Here is a 22,312-nt window from a genome sequence, read left to right as displayed (position 1 = left end):
GTAATAATATATAATGTACCCCAAGTTTGAATAAAAATATTTGTATGAGGCCATATGATATGATATGATATGATATGATATAGACATTAACCCCCCTAAGGAGTTTTTAAAAATTCATAGCAATTCTTTATGTTTTTTGTATGTTTTATTTAATTTTTTTTAATTATAAAATGGTTCTAGCTGTACATTAAGGTGTGAATGGATTTGGCCGGAACGTTTACGACGAACTGACCACGAACACTATCCACCACTGTGATGTCCAGATCTGCGCGACCGCTATTAAAAAGAACAGCGGCGATCTTGTTATCCGGTCGCTGGAAGGCCACCGAATCCAGATTGACGTTACTGGGAACGGCATCTATACGAACGGATCCCTCGGGCACCAGTTTGGAGAAGTGACCCATGGCGTAGAACATGGGCTGCTTGTAGAACTCCTCATAGGCTGCAAGGTATACATTTTGTTATTAAATATTGATCATTCTATTATGTAAGGGTATTCCTACTTGTAGTATTGACTATAACTGGGGCATCCACCGTATTATCCACATAGTTGGGACCACCCTTTTCGTCCAGGCAAATGTTCCAGTCAATCCAGGCTTGGAATCCCAATTTAATGTTCTGCAGGTAGTCACGGGCGTACTTCTCGGCCCGCTCCCAACTTCCCAGAAGAGGAGCAGCAGCCTGCCAGGGTTTATCCCCGATGCAGGACTCCGAAACTATCAAGATCTTGTCGGGGGCATACTCAGTGGTGTGCTCGATAAAGCTGTTGCCGAAAATCTCATCCCAATACCAGTGCAACGATAATCCGTCCAGATAATCAATCGAATTGGGTCGGGTATAGTTCATCTGAAAAAATTCCAGATAAGAAACATGAAGTTTAATTGGTGCTAATAAAATTATACTTGTTCTTAGAATTATTTATTTTTAGTTCCTTAACTTACCATTTTAAACCAATGGGGGAAGGAGTAGCGTTGATCGTCGTTGCCGAACAGGATGGTGTCATTAAACTCAGAGTTACGTATGGTGGGGCCCAGATAATCATTCAGCCAAATGGCCTGGGTCTGCGGAGTCCATCCCATGCTCATGAATCTCACGAAGTACATGAAGACGATGCCATTGAGGGGCTCGTTGCCCGTGGAAATGGCCCAGATGGGAATGCCATTGTCCTCCATCAGTTTTATCCAACGCAGATGATAGTCAGCCCAGGTCTGATAGTAAGCCCGCTTAAGTCGTCCAAATCCTGTCCACTTATTGTTGGTCTTCATCCATGGCGGAGCACTCCAGGCGGCTCCCTTGACGAGAAGATTCTTCACGCCGGACACTGCAATGAGGCGCTTGATCTGCTCCACTTTCTTCACATCATGGTCGTTCAGTTCATCCATATCCGAGAGCAAGGTGTCATCCACCTCCTCGGCGTAGGACCAAGGCTCTAGGTCAAAGTCACAGCCGCCAATGGAAACTCGCATGAGATTGAAGCCCAGACCATCCTCGGCGTAGAACGACTTGTAGAGATGATCGGCCAGTTCCGACTGCTTGAAGTTATCCACCAAAAATTCCACGGCTCCGGTGTAGCTGCCTCCAAAACCCACCATCTTCTGGTGGGTATTGTTTCTATCCAGACGCAGAGTCACCGAGCGAGTGATGGAACTCTCCCGGGACTCCAAAGTAAAAGCACTGGCCACCACCTTATCGACCAGGCGGGATAGGATAGTTTCATTCTTCGTCTCAGTGGCAGGCTCCACATAATCCTGCACAGTGACTTTCTCCTCAGTGCCGAATTTATCACTGGTTGTAGAGAATCGGAGTCCCTGTTTGGAACTTGAGATCAGGAACCACTCGTTTTCATCCGCCAGCACGGGATTTTCCAAGTAATCACAGTAGTCAGCCGTGCACACGCACACCTTGCCATGAGTCTCCTCCTTCAGTTTGCAGGGGATCGATTCAGATTGGCCACCTGCAGGGAAATTTCAGTTCTAATTTTGGCTTATGACTTGCTTTTTATTGCCACTTACCAATTGCCGAGATCAGCAGCAGTGCCAGGACCAGGATTCTTCTGCTGGCAAACATTTTACTGGTTGACCGTTCGCTCCAAACGCCACAAGCCGATTGAAATTATTAATGGTTCCAACTGGTGGTCTTAGCCGATTATCTGACCACTTGGGGTGTGCCCCAAGTCAAGAGGCTAATACAGGAAACTTACCCGATAAGACCACCTGGCGATTATGTTTTGCTGGCTAAGAGAACATGGCCATAATATGAGGCAGAGATTTTATCAAAATTATCATCATCAGATGTGCCTTGATTTTACATTTCATCTTTTATTCTAGGGACGTAAGAGAAGTTTCCTCAGTTTCTAGTTGAATCCCATTCGGTAAACAACTCTTTCTAGAGTTTCAAAATTTTACAAAATTTTCGGAATTTTTAACAAAAAAAAACCAATAAAACATGTCGAGTAACAGATCTATCGGTAAAGTATTTTTAGGTTTTCATCGGTGATTGTATATTATTATAAAGACTACTCTACTTTGCTTTTACTTATGGCCAAAATATCTTTTTTTTTATATTATTTAGAAATAAGCATAATTTAACAGAAATTCTATAACTAAATACAAAAATATGATTATTTTTAGAAGAGGTAAATTAAAAATTCTAAAAATATACCACTTTTTTTCAGGACCCGGACCTGGCGCCTATAACCTGCCCAGTACCTTTGGCTATCAGAACTGCGACAAGCGGTTGCAGCGAAGCCCGCAGTTCTCCTTCGGGACATCCTCGAGGTCCTGCAATAGTACGAGGAAAGTCGATGGACCAGGACCAGCTGCCTATCATCCGGGCAAGGTCACGCGTTTTGGACGGCCTTCAGCCGAACAGTACTCTATATACCGTCGTTAATTGGTTAAAATAAATTGTCTAGTATATACTTTCTAATACATATTTGTTTTTATTACTTACCAATTGAACTTTTGACGGCTACCTTATCAATTAACTGGAATATTTGTCAGATTAGCCAAATCGGTATATCAAGCTTAAGTGGGCGTGTAGATTTATTAGCAAATTTGCGAAACAGGTGTGCTTTCGGCTTATCTACTCCTATGATTAATCATTACCACTGGTTATCACCTATTCGGCCATGGATTTGCCTTGTTTCCCAAGCGGTGACTTGTAGATACCTCTTATTAATGCTACATCGGAAATAAATGGGTTAATAGCGAGCACTCCATTTTTAAAATCAATTTTCAGCATAAAGGAAATTCATCACAAATTTGTCGGGACTAAATTTAAACAGCAGAAAGTGCAATGAAACGGAAAATGTGACTAAAGGCAGAATGTCCATAGCCTGCTTATCGGGGCAGAGGAAAAAAACACTCGCTCTGCGGGGTCTTTAAGCAAGAGCTTTAATCTCCATCACCATCTCACCATCCTATCCATCCTAATAATATTGAATACCATGTCATGGCAAAACCTTTAAAGCCATGTGTGTGTGCAGCAGAGTTTGGTGTTAACAAAAACTATCACCAGTTCAATAGAAAAATTGAGAAAAACTGTTTGGATAGTACAAAACTGTAATGCTCTTACTATCGTGGAAAGATGCATTGGGAATAATTTTAGAAGAAAGATCTTTTAAATAATAATCTTACATATTTGTTGTGAAAAATAAAAAATTTGTATTTACATGCTATTGATTGTTTTAATTTTTTTATTTTAAAATTTGTTCTTAAAATATTTAAAAGTATTCCGGGTTTGGCTTTGCCCTTAATAAATTTCCTAAAACATTCATGCGAAGTACACCTACATTTTAGAAAAATGTATGAGACATAAATATAAAACTAATTGTATATTAATAATATGACATCTTAGTTATAGGTTATACCTATGCTATCTTTATGTTTTAACCGAGAAAATAATCATAACTATTCGTGTTTTTCCCAAATTGGCTTAAAAATGTTTTTAAAAATCAGATACCCTCCTGGAGGTCACCATTAGAGCCATGTTCAACACAAACAGACTAGATTGACTTGGAGTGGGATCCATCTGGGTTGGCTGGCTTCGGCCTTTGGGCCATCTGTTCGGGCAGCTCGCTCGGCTCGGTTCGCCTGGTGTCAATAAAATAGAACGGCAACTTGTCGCCGCCTTTCAATACTCGCATATACGTCGTTGGGGCAGTACCACCACCTGTTGGCTCTGTGTAGATACATTTGGGGCGAGCATACTTTGTGGCGCGAATCCGGAGCCATATGGCAGCCTAAATTGGCGGTATCTGTGTTGTCCAATAAGCCCAACGAGCGTTAGCCATGTCGGAGAAGTCGAAACGCGGCCAGAACCACTCCCGTTCGGAGTCGCAATCGCAAAACCAGGCGGCCGCCCAGCTAAATGCCTCCGGCAGGCGCAGCTCCACTCCGTCCGGAACAAATGGCTCCTCCAATCGCTGCCTAATTGCAGTGATTGTCTACCTGGCCCTGCTGCTAGATAACATGCTGCTAACCGTAATTGGTAAATGGCCAAATCAATTGCAGATAAGCGTGGTAATTAACAATAATTAACGCATTTGCAGTGCCCATTCTGCCGGATTACCTGGCCAGCCTGGAGCTGGATTCATCGTCGCCAGTGGTCCTCGGTCTGGAGGATACCTCACCATCCTCGAAACTTGCCTATCGGGCAAGTGGAGAACATCCAGGTGGCCATCCTCAGCTCTACATCTCCAAGCATCCCATTCCGGGCAAATCGATGGTGAACTTCACCCTGTTCCAGCTGTCCACAGAAGCCACCACCAGGACGGCTAGCACCTCATCGAGCACACTCACGCCCAATTCCACTGATGTCCAGTCGAGTGGCACTAATGTCACTGGAATTGGAAACGGGAACAGGAGCAGGAACAGAAAGCTGCCCCCCGGCAATCCACCCACCAACAGCAGCATTAAAGAGCTGACCTTGGCGCAGGAGAATGGCTCCATTGGCCTTCTCCTAGCGATGAAGGCCCTTGTCCAATTAATTTTCAATCCGATTGTCGGCAACGCATCCAGCAAGTTTGGCTACCGCCTTCCCATTGTGGTGGGCACCTTCTTCCTGCTCCTCTCCTCGCTGGGTGAGTGATCTATTTTTGGGGAACTGTTTTTTTTTCAACACCCCATCAGGCGGATAAATGAAAGAGGAGTTTTATAACCATGCCGAGGATTAACTAAGATATCAATACTCATAAAAAACATGAATTCTATCAGCTTGTTTTAAATCATTTAAGTTATAAGGTCCAATATAATATTTTTATCCGGGATGCCACAGAAATCTGAGATAATATTATACTATCCTTAGATGAGTATTTGGAATTTTACACTATTATATATACATATATAACCATAACTGATTTTAAAATATTTTATTTGGAGTGCTACAAAAACCTGATAAAATATTTTACTATTTCCAGGTGTTTTTTTAAGAGAATAATGTTGTTTTTTTTTTAAAGAATTCCTCTTTTTTATTATCTAAATATATCCTTACAGTCTTCTCCGTTGGTGAATCGTATTGGGCTCTATTGGTGGCCCGGGCGGTACAGGGCGTAGGATCCGCCTGCATCAATATTTGCGGCATGAGTCTTGTGGCCCAGCATTATCCGGAGGAGGCTCGTCGCTCCAAGGTGATGGGCATCATCCTGGGCAGCATTGCATTGGGCGTGCTCCTTGGCTATCCCTTTGGTGGAATTCTGTATGACTTGATGGGCAAATCGGCCCCTTTCATTATTCTCTCCACGCTGATGTTCCTAAGTCTGGGTCTCCAGCTGCTGACCTTGGATCTCTCTGTGCAGCCGGAGGTGGTTGTGGAGGAGACACCCAAGTGGCGACCCCTGCTCGAGTGCAAAATGATTCTGGCCATTGTGCTGGCCATTTGGTTCTCCACCTCCACAATGGCCATGCTGGAGCCGTGTCTGCCCATCTGGCTGATCCAGTATCTGAAGCCCAATAAGTGGCAGCTGGGCACTGTATTCATCCCAGACTCCGTAGGTTACTTTGTGGGCACGAACTTCTTTGGCAGCATTGCCTATAAATATGGCCAGGTCAAGGTGTCCTGCATTAGTTTGGTGCTAGTGGGTGTGGCCTCTATTCTGGTAAGTAATTTGTATTAATGATTATAAATAAAAAACCCTATTTCAATTCTTGATTACAGATACCCAGTGCAACAACAGTTGCCCAACTATTGATGCCCCATTTTGCTTTGGGTCTTGGCATAGGAGTAATTGATGCGGCACTGGTTCCGCTCTTGGCCACTTTTGTGGATGCCACACTTTCCCAAGAGGATCACAGTGAGAGCAGTAGTTCCATGTCCAGTTACGGAACTGTCTATGCCATTCAACAGACCTCCGTTAGCCTGGCCTATTGCTTGGGTAAGTCTTTAATGAACTGGCTTGAGATTTATCTAAATACAATAGTTTTCCAGCTCCCCTTATTGGTGGTGAGTTGGCACAGACCTTTGGTTTTGCTTGGCTAATGCGCATTGTGGGCATTTTCAACATGATCTATGGTCCCATACTGGTCTACTTGTATCAGAAATACGATCCAAAGGTAAGAGATGGCATAAATATTAGGAAAATATTATTTAATCGTATTATTCCATAGGCCCTGAGGGAACAGCATAATGATATGCTGCTTCAAAGCAGCGGACGTGGATCTCGATATAAACAGCTTTACAACTCCATGGATGTGGAATAGGCTGCACTGCCCAGTTCTCCAGCAAGTCTCAAGCAATCTTGAGTGTCCGAATTAGGCGTTCCTTTGGCTCATAAAAGCAATATATATGGAGCTGATTTTTTGTAAACCATTTACCCCTTTGATGCCCCATAATATTCGAATCTCCTATAATTAAAATCATTTACTATGTTTCAAACTAATTTAGGTTAATGTAATACAATTTTCCGATTAAAAACTAGTATGAAAATATTATATTTTGATTTTTGTACATTCCGAACCAAGTGGGCTTTGGATTCGACTTCGCCCCTAGCTGATATGTCGGGCTCTATGGAAACCTCATTCTGTTCGTGGGATCCTTTCGGCAAACACCTCACATTGAGGTCAAAATTTAAAACAAATATTTTTTCTAATATTGCACAAAAGTAACTAAAAATGGCGGTGCGACCTTTCGGTAAGAGAAAGTTTTATTTAAAAATGGGGCGAGTGGTAGACTAGTTATCTATAATATTCAAAGGCCCCGGACCCGGCGTCTATATGCTGCCGCCCACTGTCGGCTATGATAAGCATGACAACCGAAAACAGCGGATGCCACAGTACTCCTTCGGCATGCGAACGCGTGCTCCTGGAGAGGATTTAGGCCCTGGTCCAGGGGCCTATAAGGTGGATAAGCTGACGCGCTACGGCAACAGTAAAGGGCTGGAGTTCTCTATAGCGCCCAGGACCAATACAATAGGTGAGTCTGTTAATGAATCTAAAGAATTCGCGGTTTGCTAAGCAGCTGAGGAAATACATTATCGTAGACAAGCGAAGCAGTCCCGGTCCCGGTGCCCACGATGTCCACAAGAAGCCATTCTTCACGGGGGTCAACGCTCCGTCCTATTCTATGGGTTTGCGAACGGACTTTAACTTTAAAAAGGAGGGTCCTGGTCCGAATGCCTACAAGTACGAGGTGAATGCCGTTCGTCCTGGTGTCCCAAGCTACAGCATGTGAGTAAATCATGGCTTATCGGTATCATCATTTGCTAACTTCTCTAAACCTTCTTTACCAAAGGGGCCTGCAAACCAAGATTCTCAACAAGGCCAACTCGCCTGGCCCGGCTGCATATGGAGGCGGCGATATCAATGTGAAACTAAACCGTGCCCCGATTTACTCGATGCAGCCGCGTACCGCGATTCCCGGCGAGAACGTTGGACCCGGACCTAACTACTACGATCTGATGTACTATCGTCCTGGCAGAAGTGGACCGGGGTACTCCTTCGGAGTGCGCCACCACCAGTTCGCCCCGCCCATGATAGTTAGATGTGACAACATGTAGACAGGTGGAGTGCAATATTAGAAGAAACGTTCAAAATTTTAGTGAATAAATAAATAAATCTTTTGGTAACCCATTTTTGTGATTGCTTTTTTAATGGGGAACTTAAATACCATTGACATGCTATCCATTGAGACTCAAATAGCCTTGTTACTGGTGTGCTGGCTAACATTTCTCGGAAACTGTTTTTCACAATTAATTTAACCTAAAGTTTAGGTCATAAGCAGATAATTGAAAAAAAAGTGTCATAACTTTGTGCCTATCATGACTCTAATAAATTATAGGAGTTAAGAAACCCCATTTGCCTTTACGACAAGTTTATCTTTTTCGGACAGAAAGCTTTTAGGGACTTTTCAAAGACTCGAGAAACCGACCCTTAATCGAAAAATACATTTAAGGGAATGCTTTAATCGTGAAAGTCTGTCACTCTCATTGAAGTAGTCTACCGCTTCCAGCGAATTAATCGTTGTACCCTTGCTGAGGGTATGGTCATTTTTATCGGAAGAAAGAACCTATAGGTCTACCTTAAATTAAAATGTATATATGTGTTGAGACAAGACAGCCTTCGATGTTTAACTAGTTATAATGAGACTTAAAAGGCCATAAGTTAGGAAAGAATTCATTGCATTTCTAGAATAACATTTCAAATCGTCACCTCAAATATACCAGCTTAACAACAAGTGTTATACATAGGTTAGTGAAACAATTTGGTCTAATAAAACTATGTCGGCCATGCCTTGAGTTAGTTGTCACATAATATGGAAGAAAATTAAATAAGGACAAAACAAAAATTTTGGCGAAGAATAATAACAGAACCTAAATCAAGATACGTACAAATACTTTTATTATACTGACGTGGTATTCCACGCAAAGGCGGTGAGTTTAACATCGGAAATTGACACATACGTAACACAACTAAGGGATTACCGAAGAATTAAATTTAAAATGCTTACTTGCATTGTTTTTGCCTTGCCTTTCATACTGATTATGCTAATTTGTCTCACTTTTTTGATCCTGGTCAGTTTAAGTGCGCTCAAAAATTGAAGAGTTCTTGGCGACTAATTTATTCATCAACAAGAAGTAAAACGTGGTACGAATTAAATATCTTATATTCGATTATTTTTAAATTTCAGATTTAATTTTCGCGCGTTTTTTTCGCGTATATAGTATTTATACTGCAGTGTAGAACAGTAAGCAGTGTCACATACATGGTTTGAGTCATCGCTAATGTTACTAGAGGCCGGAATCATTGATGAGACTTACGTTTACAGCGACGTCCTACAATTGCCAGAACCAATGTTAGCTTAAACAAAGAACTTAACGTTTCTATTTACTCAATTACGATCACCCCCTCGGTCTCTCTGCTTTCTGCTCTCTTATTTTGTCTCTTTCTTTTGCTGACACTTACGTTTACAGTGGCGCCAAGAAATTGCGCATACGCCGTGGCTTCCTCTGTTAATTGACAGAATTAATGTTACCATCAACGGCCGGGGAAAACTCCCCCGCTGTTATCTCCTAGACGTGTCGTTTTCGCTGCGCCGAGAAAAGGCCCGCCAAAACGGCACCCCCACCACCCCCGAATTTCCAACAATCATTCGAACAACAAAAACCCCTTTAATTACTATTGAATTGTGAATTTCGATAATTAATAATTTACCTGCAGTCTATTTACATTTGCAAAATTATTTAAATTACTTGTTTTATCTAAGCCTAGCTCCAGTGTTTTGCAGTCACAAAATTATTTTTCTCCGAGTTTCTCGTTTTATTTGTAGATTCGACTGTTTTATTTATAGTTTTTTTCCGAGCAAAGTGTAAATTAGATGTGTGTGTGTCGGCGGAAATAGAATAGTTATATAGTACTCTGTTAGTTACCAAATAAACGAGAGTTCGCCTCGCAAAAATCCGGCACACTCATTTTCGGCCTTCCATGTTCCCAGCTCACGATTGGTAACATGTTGAGCGATGTGGCGGGTGCTGCCGCCCCAGATCAGGAGCACCAGCAGCAGCAGCAGCAGGATTTGGAGAAGCGAGCTCCGCGGACACCGCCTCAGCCGAGACGTCCCTCATCTTCACATGACCGGGCAAGGACCCCTCCTCAGGAGTCCAGGCATCCCACAAATTCCCACTCCCATCCCCGGCGAACTGGTGGTGGCCAGGTGCCGTCCAGGAACCAGGCGGGCAACAACGAGTGCCAGTTCTTCTTCGAGGACGAGGTATTCCGCATCGATCGGCGGGGTCGCGTCCATTTTGGGGTCGTAACCGAGACGTCCGAGTCCTACTCCTCCGACGAGGATGAGGAGATCGACGAGGTGCTGTCCAAGGGCGAGGTGCGCGTGGCCTTCTATCCGGATGGCAAGGAGATGGTGCACACGGAACGGTCGGTAAGTAAACTCCATTGAGGTTATGTAACCCCCAAGGTCCCCCCAAAAAGAAATAACTGTTTTCACAACTGTTTTGCGTTTGCACTTCACGTTCTTTCGACACGTGTTTGTTTGCGTCTCTTCGCCTTGATTCTTATTCTGTGATATAATAATAACCATGTGGCATATGCACAGATTGGTCTGGCGGATCGAACTCTGATGCCAGGCGATGTGGTGAGGCGACGTCTGCCGGGACAGAAGGATCTGGTTGGCCAGGCGGGCTACGTGCGGGATGTCAATGTGCGCGCCGATGTCACTGTGCTGGGCTCCAAGATGGTCATCAAGAATGTGCCCGCCGAGCGACTGCGTCCGATTTCCGAGTGGACCCGGGATGTGCCCGTCTGCCTTGGCACCTGGATAGGCACCACCCTCACCGTGGACGAGTGTGCCGTGCTCAAGTATGTTGAATACCCTCTCATCCCTTTGGTATACCCCCTATTTAATAGCCTAATCCATTCAGATCTTGTAATGGAGCCCGTTTGGAAATCACCTCCGACGATTTCCACAAATTCAAGGATGCTGTGGCCCAGTGCGCCCGCGAGGTCTTCAATCCCAATGTATATTTTCCGGGCAACGTTGTTGTGGGTCGCTTGCCGCCTCCAGATCGCGTCAAAAATCTAACACCGGATATAACCCCGGCCGTAAATCGCAAAGGTCGTGCTGTGGTAAGATGATACCCATAGATTTGCTGGGATTAGAATGCTCCCTTTGTTTCGTAGCCTTTTAAGGACAGTTCTTCACACAAGATCTTCATTATAAATTTATATTTCCAGTACACCGTTGAATCCATTCGCACCACAGCCGTTAATGTGGCCTGGACTTGCCGGGCCATCTCGCAATTGGACAATGGCACCGACCTCGATCCCCTCAAGCACCCAAAGACCGCCATCAAGGGCGAAGATCTGAACAACGTTAAGCGCCTTAACATCTATGAATCCTACGTGCTGCAGATTCACGATCGATTCTACCTCAAATATTCAAAATGTGATCTATTAATTAAATACGCAGACTGGGAAGAGGAGCAAGGTAGCGTGTTTATTATAAATGGGACTTTTGAACACCAATAATTTTATATTTAATCTGTTGCAGCGGTGAAATACGTCCCCATTTTCCAAACCCAGAAGAAGATGGAGAGCCAGGCTAGCAAATTGAATTCATCTGCCTCCAGTAGTGGAAATTCCCGCTCTGTGCCCAAGCTCCGGCGCTTAGCCGGAAAGTTCATCGGGATGCGGCTACCACGTCCGGTGATAGACCATGCTCACAATGCCTGTAAGTCGTTTAAGCGCAGCAAAGAGGATGTGTTCTCATCGGGCACTGAGGAGGATGACGACGAAGAGCCTATCCAGACACCTGAACCCTTGGCGGCTGTCGAAAAGGAGGCCATGGTCGCCGAGGACACAGAGTCTCCGCCAGCTGCTTCCACCGCAGCTGCGGAGGCCGGCGCCCAGGCTCCCAGGACAACCATGCGATCTGGCAAGCGGCGACATGTTAAGAAGAAAATGCGCTCTATAAAGAAAATGATTTCGTTGCCCTTTACCAAGAAGGAGGTGACGCCCAAGGACGGCGACGAAATCGTGGTGGAGACGCTGGTCGTGTACAGTTCGGTGACGGTTGTCTGGCAGGATGGAACCGTTGAGACTGGCATTCCCTCCACGCAGCTTTATCCTATTCATCATTTGGACAACCATGAATTCTTTCCCGGCGACTTTGTAAGCAAGGCCAACGAGAACAGTACTGGTGCAACAGACTACGGGGTCATCCAGTGCGTGGACCACGACGAACGCATTGCCAAGGTCATGTGGTTCAATATCTACTCCCTTGTAGAGAATCCAATGTAAGTAATTTGTACTCGATTTTGGTAATACGAATCGTAATGTTTTCTTTTATGGCAGACCTTTGTGCAAGGATATAGAGGAGCTGAGCGTTTACGACCTGAAGGATCACTCCGACTACCAGTACCGACCCGGCACAATGGTCATTCGAGTGTCAAACTTTACGGGTGAGGATGTCGACTCAACTGCTGGCCAGGTGATCGACAACTACCCCGATGGACGGGTGCGTGTTTGGTGGGCCAAGGGACACATCACCATGTGCTACCCGCAGGATCTGTTCGAGATCAACCACAATGATCAGGAGCATGATGCTTACGAATCGGATGGCTCGGATGGCGACTCGTGGGAGACGCAATCTGAGAACAATCTCAGCGCCCTGGAGAAGGAAGACCGCGTTGTAATTGGAATGGATCAGGCCGAGGAAGCAATGATTCGGCTGGATAAACTCTTCCGTATCCTGTCTCCCAAGCATAAACCTGATCTCATTACCGACCTCATGGAAGTGTTTAAAAACGGCCGGGGTCTGGACCGTAAGCTTTGTACGAACTTTTTCCACGTAGACCACTTCCAGGACATCGTGGGTACCAAGCCTACCACCTGCGAAGTTTCTCCCGACTGCCCTGCCCACGGCCGTGTGGAGCCGAGCCCAGAGGCGTTGGCTGTCATGACCAAGGTTTCATCACCGCTCAAGATCGAACTGGACACTTTTTCTCTGGTTGCGTCTGGCCAGTCTACATCGACACCTACAAAGCGAAAGTCCTCTACGGAAGTTGATGAAGTTCAGTGCAAAAAGAGCACTGATGAGATCGCTGAGGAAGATGAGGATCAGGAGGGGCAGGAGGAGGAGGAGGAAGAGTATTCAGAGCCATCAGAGGAGTTCCTTAATACACATCTTACTGAGAGTGAAAGACAAATCCCCTTCAATCAGTTAACTAAGAAGTATCGTAGCGAGTTCAAGGAACTGCTCGCCTCCGCGCGGGAAAACATAGCCAAAGGGTTCGAGAGTCCCTTCATAGTAAGTAATATACCACCGGAATATAAGACAATCTTCTACATAGATTAGTAATTTATTAAAGATTCTGAGAAACAGCAGTAACCTTAACTTGCATTGCATTACAGAATGATTCTGGCATCCACTCGCGCGGTGAAAACACTTCAGACGAGTCCAACAATCCAGACAGCGAGAACAAATTGGCTGAGGATTCAGATACTAAGCAGACTAAAATAAAATCCAGGGAGGACCAAATTGAGTTCATCGGTCAACGCACTGTTGACGTCTGTGAGGTCTTCTCTTTTTTGATCAGTGACCAAATGTACAAGTGCCGCAAAACGCTAGAAAGGAAGGGGTTCATTGGAATAGGGGCGTACAAGAAGGAGGATGTGAGCGATGCCGAGGAAGCCATCGAGGTGGCCGATGATGATGCGGGACAAGCGGAAAAAGGAACTACAGCGGCTGACGAGGCCATGGAGCAGCCGTTGAATCTAAATGCCCTGTCCGAGTCACTGCCGCCCATTGACGGCCCCATGGCCTGCTCCTCGCCCTCTGCAATACCGGACACCCCTCCCGTCTGCGAGAATTGCTTTCAAGTGCTGTCCAATGCACCAGCAGCCCACTTTTTCATCAGCAATAAGGTGACCCCGGCCAACAAAGCGCAATATCAGCGGGCTGTGCAGCGGGAATACCGTTTGCTGAAGGCTTCTCTACCCCCCGGAGTTGTGGTCCGTGCCTACGAGGATCGCATGGACCTGATTTCCGTGATGATGGTGGGTCCGCAGCGTACGCCCTACCAGAACGCTCTATTCTTCTTCGACTTTCAAATGGGGCGCGACTATCCGAAGAGCCCGCCAGTATGCCACTACATTAGCTACTGCACCGAGCGCCTCAATCCGAATTTGTACGAGGAGGGCAAGGTGTGTGTATCGCTACTGGGCACCTGGTCAGGACGCGACAACGAGGTGTGGCTGCCCGGCAGCACCATGCTGCAAGTGCTCGTTTCCATACAGGGACTCATACTGGTCGATGAGCCCTACTATAACGAGGCGGGCTACGAGAAACAACGAGGTAGATCGCTATTCAGGCCTATTGCATAAAACAGCAATAAACAGTATTGGTGTTATTTTCAGGCACCCAACTGGGCAATGAGAACTCTCGTGTCTATAACGAGATGGCCATCATAAAAATTGCCCACTCCACGGTGAAGCAGCTGAAGAATCCGCCGCTCGTTTTCCGCAATGAACTGATTGAGCACTTCAAGGAGTTTGGCAGCGAGCTGCACGGCCGCATGCTGGCCTGGTCGGAATACTCCCTTGAGGCGCAGCGCCAGCGTATAACTAGCATCAAGGGTGAGTGCTAGTCAATAACTCTGTTTTTCCGTATGACTAATAATCCCATTCCACAGATATGCCCGTGGACTATAAGGCGCCGTGCGAGCTGCCCGAATTCCCCCTGCTGCCTTGCAGTCGTGGCTTTTGCATAGCGGTCAAGGGCGTTTTGGGCCAACTGGAGAGCGAGCTAACTGCCTTGGGAGCCAGTCTGGTAACGGATGAACGAAATGGGACCGCGGCGGGAATGGGAACTGCGCCGCGTGCTGCTCCGGAGGAGATCTGAGTGCCCAGCTCGTGCCTGTGAAAAATTGGTGCCTATCAGAAGAACCACAAGACTTTCGCCGCCTGCGCTTGGGAGTCTGACCTGGCGTTTTATAGCCACTAGCTCGAATCTCGAATTTTTTCTCAACTCGTATTGCTGGCAATCAGCCTTTTAGTTAAACGAAATTTCTTAAAGTTATTGGTTGTTAGTTTTTCACATAAAAAATAATGTCATAAAGCTGAATTATATATATATATAGCGCGCAACTAAGCAAAATGATAAATTGATCCGCCTCATGTAATTTCAGTTAGTCAAGTTTTATTTGTATAATTTTTTTGTTGTCAGGCCAGCAGCAAACAAGTTGTATTTAATGTGTTGTTCCGATAAATGTGGATGCTGGCCTACACGAATCTTTGTAGGCATTCCACCAGAGCTTAGAGCTTAGCTTAGTTAGTCTAACCCCGTCCCCCAATCAGCACCATGTACGTAATATTGTAAGCTAGCCCAATGCGAGAAATGTGAATAAATTAGCAATTTTATTTATTATGCCTCTAATTTCTGCTTTATCCAATTGACAAAAGCCCCTGTGCGGGTATATACGCCGGGCCAGCCCTTGAGGCCGCAGGGCTTTGTTCCGTAGGACGTAACGCCAGCGATGTAGAAGACATCTCGTCCGCCGGAGGTGATGGGCACCATCAGGGGGCCGCCGGAATCGCCGCCACAGGTATCCTTGCCCGCCTGGCCACCGGCACACAGCTGGGTGTCGTCCATTTTCACCTTGAAGAAGGTGTTGTACTGCTCCTGGCAGCCCGTCAGGTTCCACACGGTGACGGTGATCTTCAGCTTGGTCGGGCTTGGCTGCATGTTCTCCGTGAGCCCCCAGCCGGCCACATCCATGCCGTAGTCGACGAAGTTGTTCCGAATCATGTCGTCGGTGGGCATGCAAATGGGACGCACATAGTCGGTGTAGCTGTTGGAGAACGTGATAATGTAAATGGAATCACAGGATAACCTCAATTATAAGGATCCACACACCTGACGCTCCGCTTGAGGCGCACCAGCGCTATATCATTCTTCTGGTCCACCGAGGCCGGGGCAAACTGCTCATGGATGATGCCCTTTTCCACCTCGATGTCGATGTGGTGGGGCGCGCAAATGCGCTCTCCGTTCATCAGGGTGCTGCAGTCGGGATCGGTCCTGGTGTCCCACTCTCCCAGGCGAACGCTGTGCAGGACGACGCCGGCCTTGTCCAGGTCACGACTGGCCAGGCAGTGTCCCGCGGTCAGGACGTAGCGGGAGTTGATCAGAGCGCCGCCGCAGTTGAAGGAATAGGTTTCGGAAAAAGCTGCAAGAATGCAAATACTTGGTAAATATTTTAATGAAACTTGATGAGGATTATTATAATATATACATATATTTTCATTGCCTTTATATAAACGCTTATCAAACAAGTCGCATATTAATCTTGACGCATTTCCTTGGGAAAATCCATGAATATTGTTTCAATTGCTTTTTATGTTTTTGAAATGTTTTTAAAGTAAAGTTAACGAATTAAATTATTTATTAAAGCAAAGTTTAATAAATTGTTTATTACTTTCATCAATAAGAAAAATAGATTAGTGAGTTGTTTACTTCTAAGTATGTAGGCGATACTTGTATAGAAATTTAATAAGGTCAGCGCATTTGCTTCAAAGTTTATCACTCATACGTACTGTTGCCTTTGAAATAAAATTATTTTAATATAGGTAGGGTAGATTTAAACCAAACATATGCTTTTTTGCTCTCTACTTTTTTATAAACGGGGGTTGATAAGGTTAGAAATGGTTCTAAATTCTCACTGGCTTTAGTGTCGTATGAGGAAAATCGTAGGTCTTAAAATGAAAAGGTTTAGTTTTCAAGTAATCATTTTAACTTAATACAATTTTTAAGGGTGAAAATTATATTCCATTTTGGCACCACCCTAATGCACATCTCCGTATTTCAATGATAAGAATTGACCCCGGTAAATAATCTGCTCAATAACGAATACATGGATGCTGATAACGTTCCCCTGTATATTAAGTACTCACGTTTTTTGTACTGCAGCAACACCATCCACGGGAATTCCCAGAGGCTCGTGGCGGTTCCACCAAAAATGCGATCGTCAAACAGGAATCCGCAGTCATCGCTCCCGGGTAGCACATTGCCCGGCTGCTGTTCAGCACCCTTGGGAGCCGTGGGCTGTGGGTCCTCGATGTCGGCCCTCTTGCTCTGTGGGCAGCAGACCAGGATGCGGTTCACCAGGCCCTCGACCCGGTTGTCCAATCCACATTGGCTCTTGGAGAGCAGGACGCGCTGTTCAGGAGTCTTTGGCTCCACCTTCAACAGGTCGGCCAGGAAGGGGCAACTGGTGATGTGGACGCACTGGCCGCGCTCCTCGCTCTGCTGTGGAGTACATGCGCCGAAGCTGATCTGGGCCGCTGAGTCTGGAAGAGAAGAGCGCGGTTTACGATGCAGTCTAACCGGTTCTCGGGCAGTGCAAAAATGTTAGATATTCCCATTGATATCTAACACGCATAAATTCATCATAACAAACAGCTTGATTTTAATTGGAAATACACTTGCCCTTACGGAGAATATAAGAGAGAATTTTTTAAGATTGATTGCACATTTTAAGTTTTAAACAACAACCGATGTTGAAGAGATATGAAAGTTGGGTACAATGTTCATTCTTATAGGTCAAAAGGTTCAGCTCAATAAAATTATTCTATAAAACAATAAACTCATTAAACAAACTGTATAGAATTTTGAAAAAAGCAAGATAGAACTCAAAAGTTTAATAGTATCCAGTAGAGTCAGTCCGAAATGACCTGGTTCTGTGTGTGCCTCCCAAGGACAGATTACCCACCTGCTCGTAGGACCAATCCGGATAATGCGCTGACCACCAGCGACACCAGTAGAAAATTCCGTTCCGTAGATGCCATCTCGTCGCTACGGGTTCCAATCTGATACTAATCAAGCTCTCCGGCTGTTGGGCATCTCAAACCTCATACGCTCCCACTGCATTGATTGCGAAAAGCGGGGGTTATCTCCCGATTTTAATGGCAACGGGTTAAGTACGATCTAGATTGCAACAACGATCATTGAACGGGGTGGACTTTCCCAGATATTTGCATTAGCATGGGCAGCCCCACCATTTGAAGTCTTTCGACTCTGTGTAATCTTCTCTCAACCGGTTATTCTCCCAACACTTGATAATGATGTATCCTATCATGGAGCTAGTGGTATATTCAGCTCTGCTCTGTTCTGCCGGAGATTTCATTGACGAAAGTGTCATAAATTAAATATACCCATGTCTTTATAACAACTATAAATTACATAGCTGTACTGATATAGCTGGAAGTTTAAAACAATTTTAAGAATAGATTTTTGAGACGGATATGACACACAGATACTTTCGTTGCGGAAGCAATGATAGAATTGGAATTGCAATAACAAGTAAACCCAAAAAAAAACAACAACAAAATGATAATGGTTATCAGTGCCTTTTTTTAATGTTTTATTTATTTTTTGTTTATGTCCGCATAAAGCTTTAGAGCTGTCTACAATTTCGGAAATGAAAATATTAAGCTAAGCTTGTACAAACTTATGAGGGGAATCAAATCTACTTCATTTAAATTTTAGTCCCCAGAGGTTTAACATGTTTTTGGAACAAAAAGTTTATATTTCGTTTTTGCTTCAGGCTTTTCTCTCGGCTCTAGTATTTGGTAATTACATATTACAAGAAACATTAGAAACAGTCAAAAGTGGAGTATTGATTACATTTAAGTCCTGTATGTAAAAAAATCATTTAACAGTGCGGCTTTTATCCTAGGCGAGACTTTTCTATAGTGAACAACTTTGTAGTTAAACCAAATATAATTTATTAATAAATCCTCTAGCCTGTCAACCGGATGAACAATGCGTCAGATTGGACACTTGTAACCCACTTATGAAGTTTCTAAGGCCCTGGGGAATGACGACTGCTGAGAGAGCAATATTTCACAACCGACAGTGCAGCAGAGACAATACAAGGAGCGTATTATTGCACCAAGTTTGGATCTGCTGCCCGCAGAGTGGTGATGTCCTGCCAAATAATCAGATCTGTGGCCAAACCCCGCCCGCTTTTCATATAACAGCTGGAGAAGAGGCGCCTCTGAACGGGTTTCCATGGATGGCCATGCTATTATACGCCAATTCTTTTAGTTCGACGCAGGATACTGTACCCAGGTGCGCGGGATCACTGATCACCAATCGCTACGTTCTTACCGCAGCCCACTGTGTGAACATAAATGGCTTGGAGCTAAGAAGTGTGCGACTCGGAGAGCATGACACCTCCTCAAACCCAGACTGCATCACTTTAATCAGTGGAACGAAGATATGCGCTCCCCCGCATCTGGAAATCAACGTGGAGCTGGCCATCAAGCATGAGCACTACGTGGCCATAGAAGGGAAGCACTACAACGACATAGCCCTGTTGCGACTCCAATTTCCGGTTCGGTGAGTAATGATTAACTGTCTTTAAGCTTTTATGTGACTTACTTTACCAAGCCATGATTTCATTTCTCCAGGTATACGAGCCAAATTCTACCCATTTGTATTTTTCCTAGCGATAATTTATCGAATCCTTCCTTTGACAACTACAATTTGCAAATAGCGGGCTGGGGGTCCTCGCAAATGCAGAGTTCCAGCAATGTATTATTGTATGCCAACATCCAGGGCAGGAACCCGGATGAGTGCTCAAGAAGCTATTCGTTCTTAGGGATAAACAAGGAGACCCAAATATGCGCAGGTGGCCAGAACAGAAAGGACACCTGTAAAGGAGACTCTGGCAGTCCGCTGATGGCCACAATGGGATGGGGCGTGGACGAATTCGTTTATTTAGCCGGGATCACCTCCTATGGATTTAACCAGTGCGGAGATTGGCCAGCAGCTTACACAAAAACTTCAAGTTATATCAATTGGATACAGTGGGGTATGTCGAGATATGAACACAATTAGTTAAGTATAAACAAAACCATTAATGTTAATTGGAAGGCATTAAAATGTAACTCGCATGAAGCAATTGATTTTTCTTATGGAATGGGATTGTATGTTTTAGCCTTTAGGTATATTTTATAGAAAGAATATGGAATCTGGTACACACGTTTTGTAAAGGTTTAAATTGCATTAGGTTTTGATTAGCAATATCCATTTATATATAAATAAATTAAGTCGCACTATCCATTAAAAAGTTAAAAGCACATAAAGGAATCGCCGCTAGATGGCGCAGTGGTGCTGTGTGCAATCTAGGGAACAATTACTTTGCTGCTTGCATGTCTCCATCTCTCTTGCACTCCCCTTAGCTGAGTAATGGGTATTTGATAGTAGAGGTCAACGACTAAGAGTGCTTTTTTTGGACCCCACCACATTTCAGCTTATTAATTTGTTGTCTACTGCATATAAGGCAATCACCTTTAAGAAGAGGCACAATAACCAATAAAATTAATCTAAAGACTTGTTTTTGAGTGGAATTCGGCTTCCTCCTTTTATAAATGTTTATATAGTTGAATTTGATTTAATTTTACTTTAGAAAAATTGTTTTTTTTTAAAGATATTGAGGTGTCCTAGTTTTCCTCATATCTCGACATACTCCTCTGTATCCAATTGACATAATATGAAGTTTTCGTGTAAGCTGCTGGCCAATCTCCGCACTGGTTAAATCCATAGGAGGTGATCCCGGCTAAATAAACGAATTCGTCCACGCCCCATCCCATTGTGGCCATCAGCGGACTGCCAGAGTCTCCTCTACAGGTGTCCTTTCCGTTCTGGCCACCTGCGCATATTTGGGTCTCCTTGTTTATCCCTAAGGAAGAATAGATTCTTGAGCACTCATCCGGGTTCCTGCCCTGGATGTTGGCATACAATAATACATTGCTGGAACTCTGCATTTGCGAGGACCCCCAGCCCGCTATTTGCAAATTGTAGTTGTCAAAGGAAGGATTCGATAAATTATCGCTAGGAAAAATACAAATGGGTAGAATTTGGCTCGTATACCTGGAGAAATGAAATCATGGCTTGGTAAAGTAAGTCACATAAAAACTTAAAGACAGTTAATCATTACTCACCGAACCGGAAATTGGAGTCGCAACAGGGCAATGTCGTTGTAGTGCTTCCCTTCTATGGCCACGTAGTGCTCATGCTTGATGGCCAGCTCCACGTTGATTTCTAGATGCGGGGGAGCGCATATCTTCGTTCCACTGATTAAAGTGATGCAGTCTGGGTTTGAGGAGGTGTCATGCTCTCCGAGTCGCACACTTCTTAGCTCCAAGCCATTTATGTTCACACATTGGGCCGCGGTGAGCACGTAGCGATTGGTGATCAGTGATCCCGCACACCTGGGTACAGTATCCTGCGTCGAACTATGAGGATTCACGTATAATAGCATGGCCATCCAGGGAAACCCGTTCAGAGGCGACTCTTCTCCAGCTGTTGTATGAAAAGCGGGCGGGGTTTGGCCACATATCTGATTATTTGGCAGGACATCACCACTCTTCGGGCAGCAGATCAAAACTTTGTGCAGTAATTCGAGTCTTCTGTTGTCTATGCCGCACTGTCGGTTATGAAATATTTCTCTCTCAGCAGTTGTCATTCCCCGGGGCCTTAGAAACTTCATAAGTGGGTAACAAGTGTCCAATCTGACGCATTTCTCATCCGGTCGACAATGCGCAAACGCTGCTGCACCTTACATAAATTATTTATCTTATTTAAAATTTTCTGAATTTTAAAATGTTAATGTTTTTAAACTGTACAAAAATGTCAGGAAACACTCAATTAACGTTTAACAAATCCTTGTTGTAGTTACCAGATTTAGCAAAATGAGCCAAGAGAAAAGGCTGGAGCAGGAACCAAATATTATTTTTCGGTCCGAGAAACATGTTGTTCATTCCTTGAAGTTTACAATATACATGAAATTGCTACTTATTTTGCCGGAATTTATAAGTTTCTTAGAAATTCGATAAAAAATTATCATTCTTTTCGGGGTGTTCCCATTCGTCTTATATAGAATACATAAAGATCATGTTAAAATCTTTTACTTTGGAACTTTCCAATGTACTGCTTAACACGATGATGAGTAATTTAAGCGGAAGCGGTCTTAAAATTTTTGAATAATACCTATTTTGCTTCTATTTTTAAAAGTATATTATGGTTAAATAAATATTTGATTTGTAAAGAAATTTAAATTGTGGTTGCTTAATGAATGAAAAATTCCAATAACAGGATGTCATTTAGAGTAAATTTGTCGCCAATTAGCAGATTCGTCCGAGTGCGTCCTGAAGCAGCAGAAAAAATTCCCTTTTAGTAAAAACATCTTGAACAGTCGGAGCTTAAAGTCCGATCAAAAAGATATCGGAAGTACTAAGTACACGGGACGGGAAACTGGGGATATAATTCACCAAATTATAGCCGTCAATGTGTAGACTAT

At 44.3% G+C, this 22,312-nt stretch overlaps 8 protein-coding genes across 9 annotated transcripts; 5 read left to right on the top strand and 3 right to left on the bottom strand.

Moving 5' to 3' along the window:
• Positions 1 to 121: 121 nt before the first annotated feature.
• Gba1a (Glucocerebrosidase 1a) lies at positions 122 to 2,149 on the bottom strand. Its single transcript, XM_036818787.3, has 4 exons — positions 2,013 to 2,149; positions 942 to 1,954; positions 504 to 846; positions 122 to 442 (listed from the first exon to the last, which is right to left on the bottom strand). Exons 1-4 carry the CDS (start codon positions 2,065 to 2,067, stop codon positions 177 to 179), a joined length of 1,677 nt encoding a protein of 558 aa, XP_036674682.3. The 5' UTR covers positions 2,068 to 2,149; the 3' UTR covers positions 122 to 176.
• A 163-nt stretch (positions 2,150 to 2,312) lies between these two features.
• Positions 2,313 to 2,930, top strand: LOC108007849 (ciliary microtubule associated protein 1B). Its single transcript, XM_017071611.4, has 2 exons — positions 2,313 to 2,467; positions 2,675 to 2,930. The coding sequence occupies exons 1-2, from the start codon at positions 2,446 to 2,448 to the stop codon at positions 2,890 to 2,892; spliced, it is 240 nt and encodes a 79-aa protein (XP_016927100.3). The 5' UTR covers positions 2,313 to 2,445; the 3' UTR covers positions 2,893 to 2,930.
• A 1,208-nt stretch (positions 2,931 to 4,138) lies between these two features.
• prt (putative mushroom body vesicular transporter portabella) lies at positions 4,139 to 6,924 on the top strand. Its single transcript, XM_036818804.3, has 6 exons — positions 4,139 to 4,491; positions 4,553 to 5,083; positions 5,496 to 6,097; positions 6,157 to 6,373; positions 6,427 to 6,551; positions 6,606 to 6,924. Exons 1-6 carry the CDS (start codon positions 4,293 to 4,295, stop codon positions 6,696 to 6,698), a joined length of 1,767 nt encoding a protein of 588 aa, XP_036674699.3. The 5' UTR covers positions 4,139 to 4,292; the 3' UTR covers positions 6,699 to 6,924.
• Positions 6,925 to 6,975: 51 nt separating this feature from the next.
• LOC108007410 (protein CIMAP1D) lies at positions 6,976 to 8,066 on the top strand. The gene is made up of 4 exons (XM_017071063.4): positions 6,976 to 7,128; positions 7,192 to 7,410; positions 7,478 to 7,664; positions 7,729 to 8,066. Exons 1-4 carry the CDS (start codon positions 7,110 to 7,112, stop codon positions 7,991 to 7,993), a joined length of 690 nt encoding a protein of 229 aa, XP_016926552.1. The 5' UTR covers positions 6,976 to 7,109; the 3' UTR covers positions 7,994 to 8,066.
• A 1,516-nt stretch (positions 8,067 to 9,582) lies between these two features.
• On the top strand, positions 9,583 to 15,384 carry LOC108007853 ((E3-independent) E2 ubiquitin-conjugating enzyme UBE2O). Its single transcript, XM_036818244.3, has 9 exons — positions 9,583 to 10,371; positions 10,546 to 10,808; positions 10,871 to 11,075; positions 11,184 to 11,436; positions 11,500 to 12,244; positions 12,303 to 13,257; positions 13,362 to 14,304; positions 14,367 to 14,585; positions 14,642 to 15,384. The coding sequence occupies exons 1-9, from the start codon at positions 9,943 to 9,945 to the stop codon at positions 14,848 to 14,850; spliced, it is 4,221 nt and encodes a 1,406-aa protein (XP_036674139.3). The 5' UTR covers positions 9,583 to 9,942; the 3' UTR covers positions 14,851 to 15,384.
• Positions 15,347 to 17,875, bottom strand: SPE (Spatzle-Processing Enzyme). Its single transcript, XM_036818245.3, has 4 exons — positions 17,717 to 17,875; positions 16,899 to 17,294; positions 15,865 to 16,174; positions 15,347 to 15,799 (listed from the first exon to the last, which is right to left on the bottom strand). The coding sequence occupies exons 1-4, from the start codon at positions 17,790 to 17,792 to the stop codon at positions 15,373 to 15,375; spliced, it is 1,209 nt and encodes a 402-aa protein (XP_036674140.3). The 5' UTR covers positions 17,793 to 17,875; the 3' UTR covers positions 15,347 to 15,372.
• A 136-nt stretch (positions 17,876 to 18,011) lies between these two features.
• LOC108007848 (spaetzle-processing enzyme-like) lies at positions 18,012 to 19,908 on the top strand. The gene is made up of 3 exons (XM_017071609.4): positions 18,012 to 18,575; positions 18,750 to 19,347; positions 19,419 to 19,908. Exons 1-3 carry the CDS (start codon positions 18,509 to 18,511, stop codon positions 19,846 to 19,848), a joined length of 1,095 nt encoding a protein of 364 aa, XP_016927098.4. The 5' UTR covers positions 18,012 to 18,508; the 3' UTR covers positions 19,849 to 19,908.
• Positions 19,909 to 20,053: 145 nt separating this feature from the next.
• On the bottom strand, positions 20,054 to 22,228 carry LOC108007838 (spaetzle-processing enzyme-like). Of its 2 annotated transcripts, none has more exons than XM_017071602.4 (3): positions 21,692 to 22,228; positions 20,955 to 21,570; positions 20,054 to 20,883 (listed from the first exon to the last, which is right to left on the bottom strand). In XM_017071602.4, exons 1-3 carry the CDS (start codon positions 21,771 to 21,773, stop codon positions 20,454 to 20,456), a joined length of 1,128 nt encoding a protein of 375 aa, XP_016927091.4. In that variant the 5' UTR covers positions 21,774 to 22,228; the 3' UTR covers positions 20,054 to 20,453. The 2 variants fall into 2 exon arrangements, with proteins under 2 accessions (XP_016927091.4, XP_070851812.1); XM_070995711.1 differs by having other exon boundaries at positions 20,955 to 21,564.
• Between the last annotated feature and the right edge of the window lie 84 nt (positions 22,229 to 22,312).

Source organism: Drosophila suzukii, chromosome 3 (assembly GCF_043229965.1).
Source record: "Drosophila suzukii chromosome 3, CBGP_Dsuzu_IsoJpt1.0, whole genome shotgun sequence".
In the NCBI taxonomy this organism is placed as follows: Eukaryota; Metazoa; Arthropoda; class Insecta; order Diptera; family Drosophilidae; genus Drosophila; species Drosophila suzukii.
The sequence above is the reverse complement of the archived record's forward strand: the minus strand, read 5'-3'. Positions and strand labels throughout refer to the sequence as shown.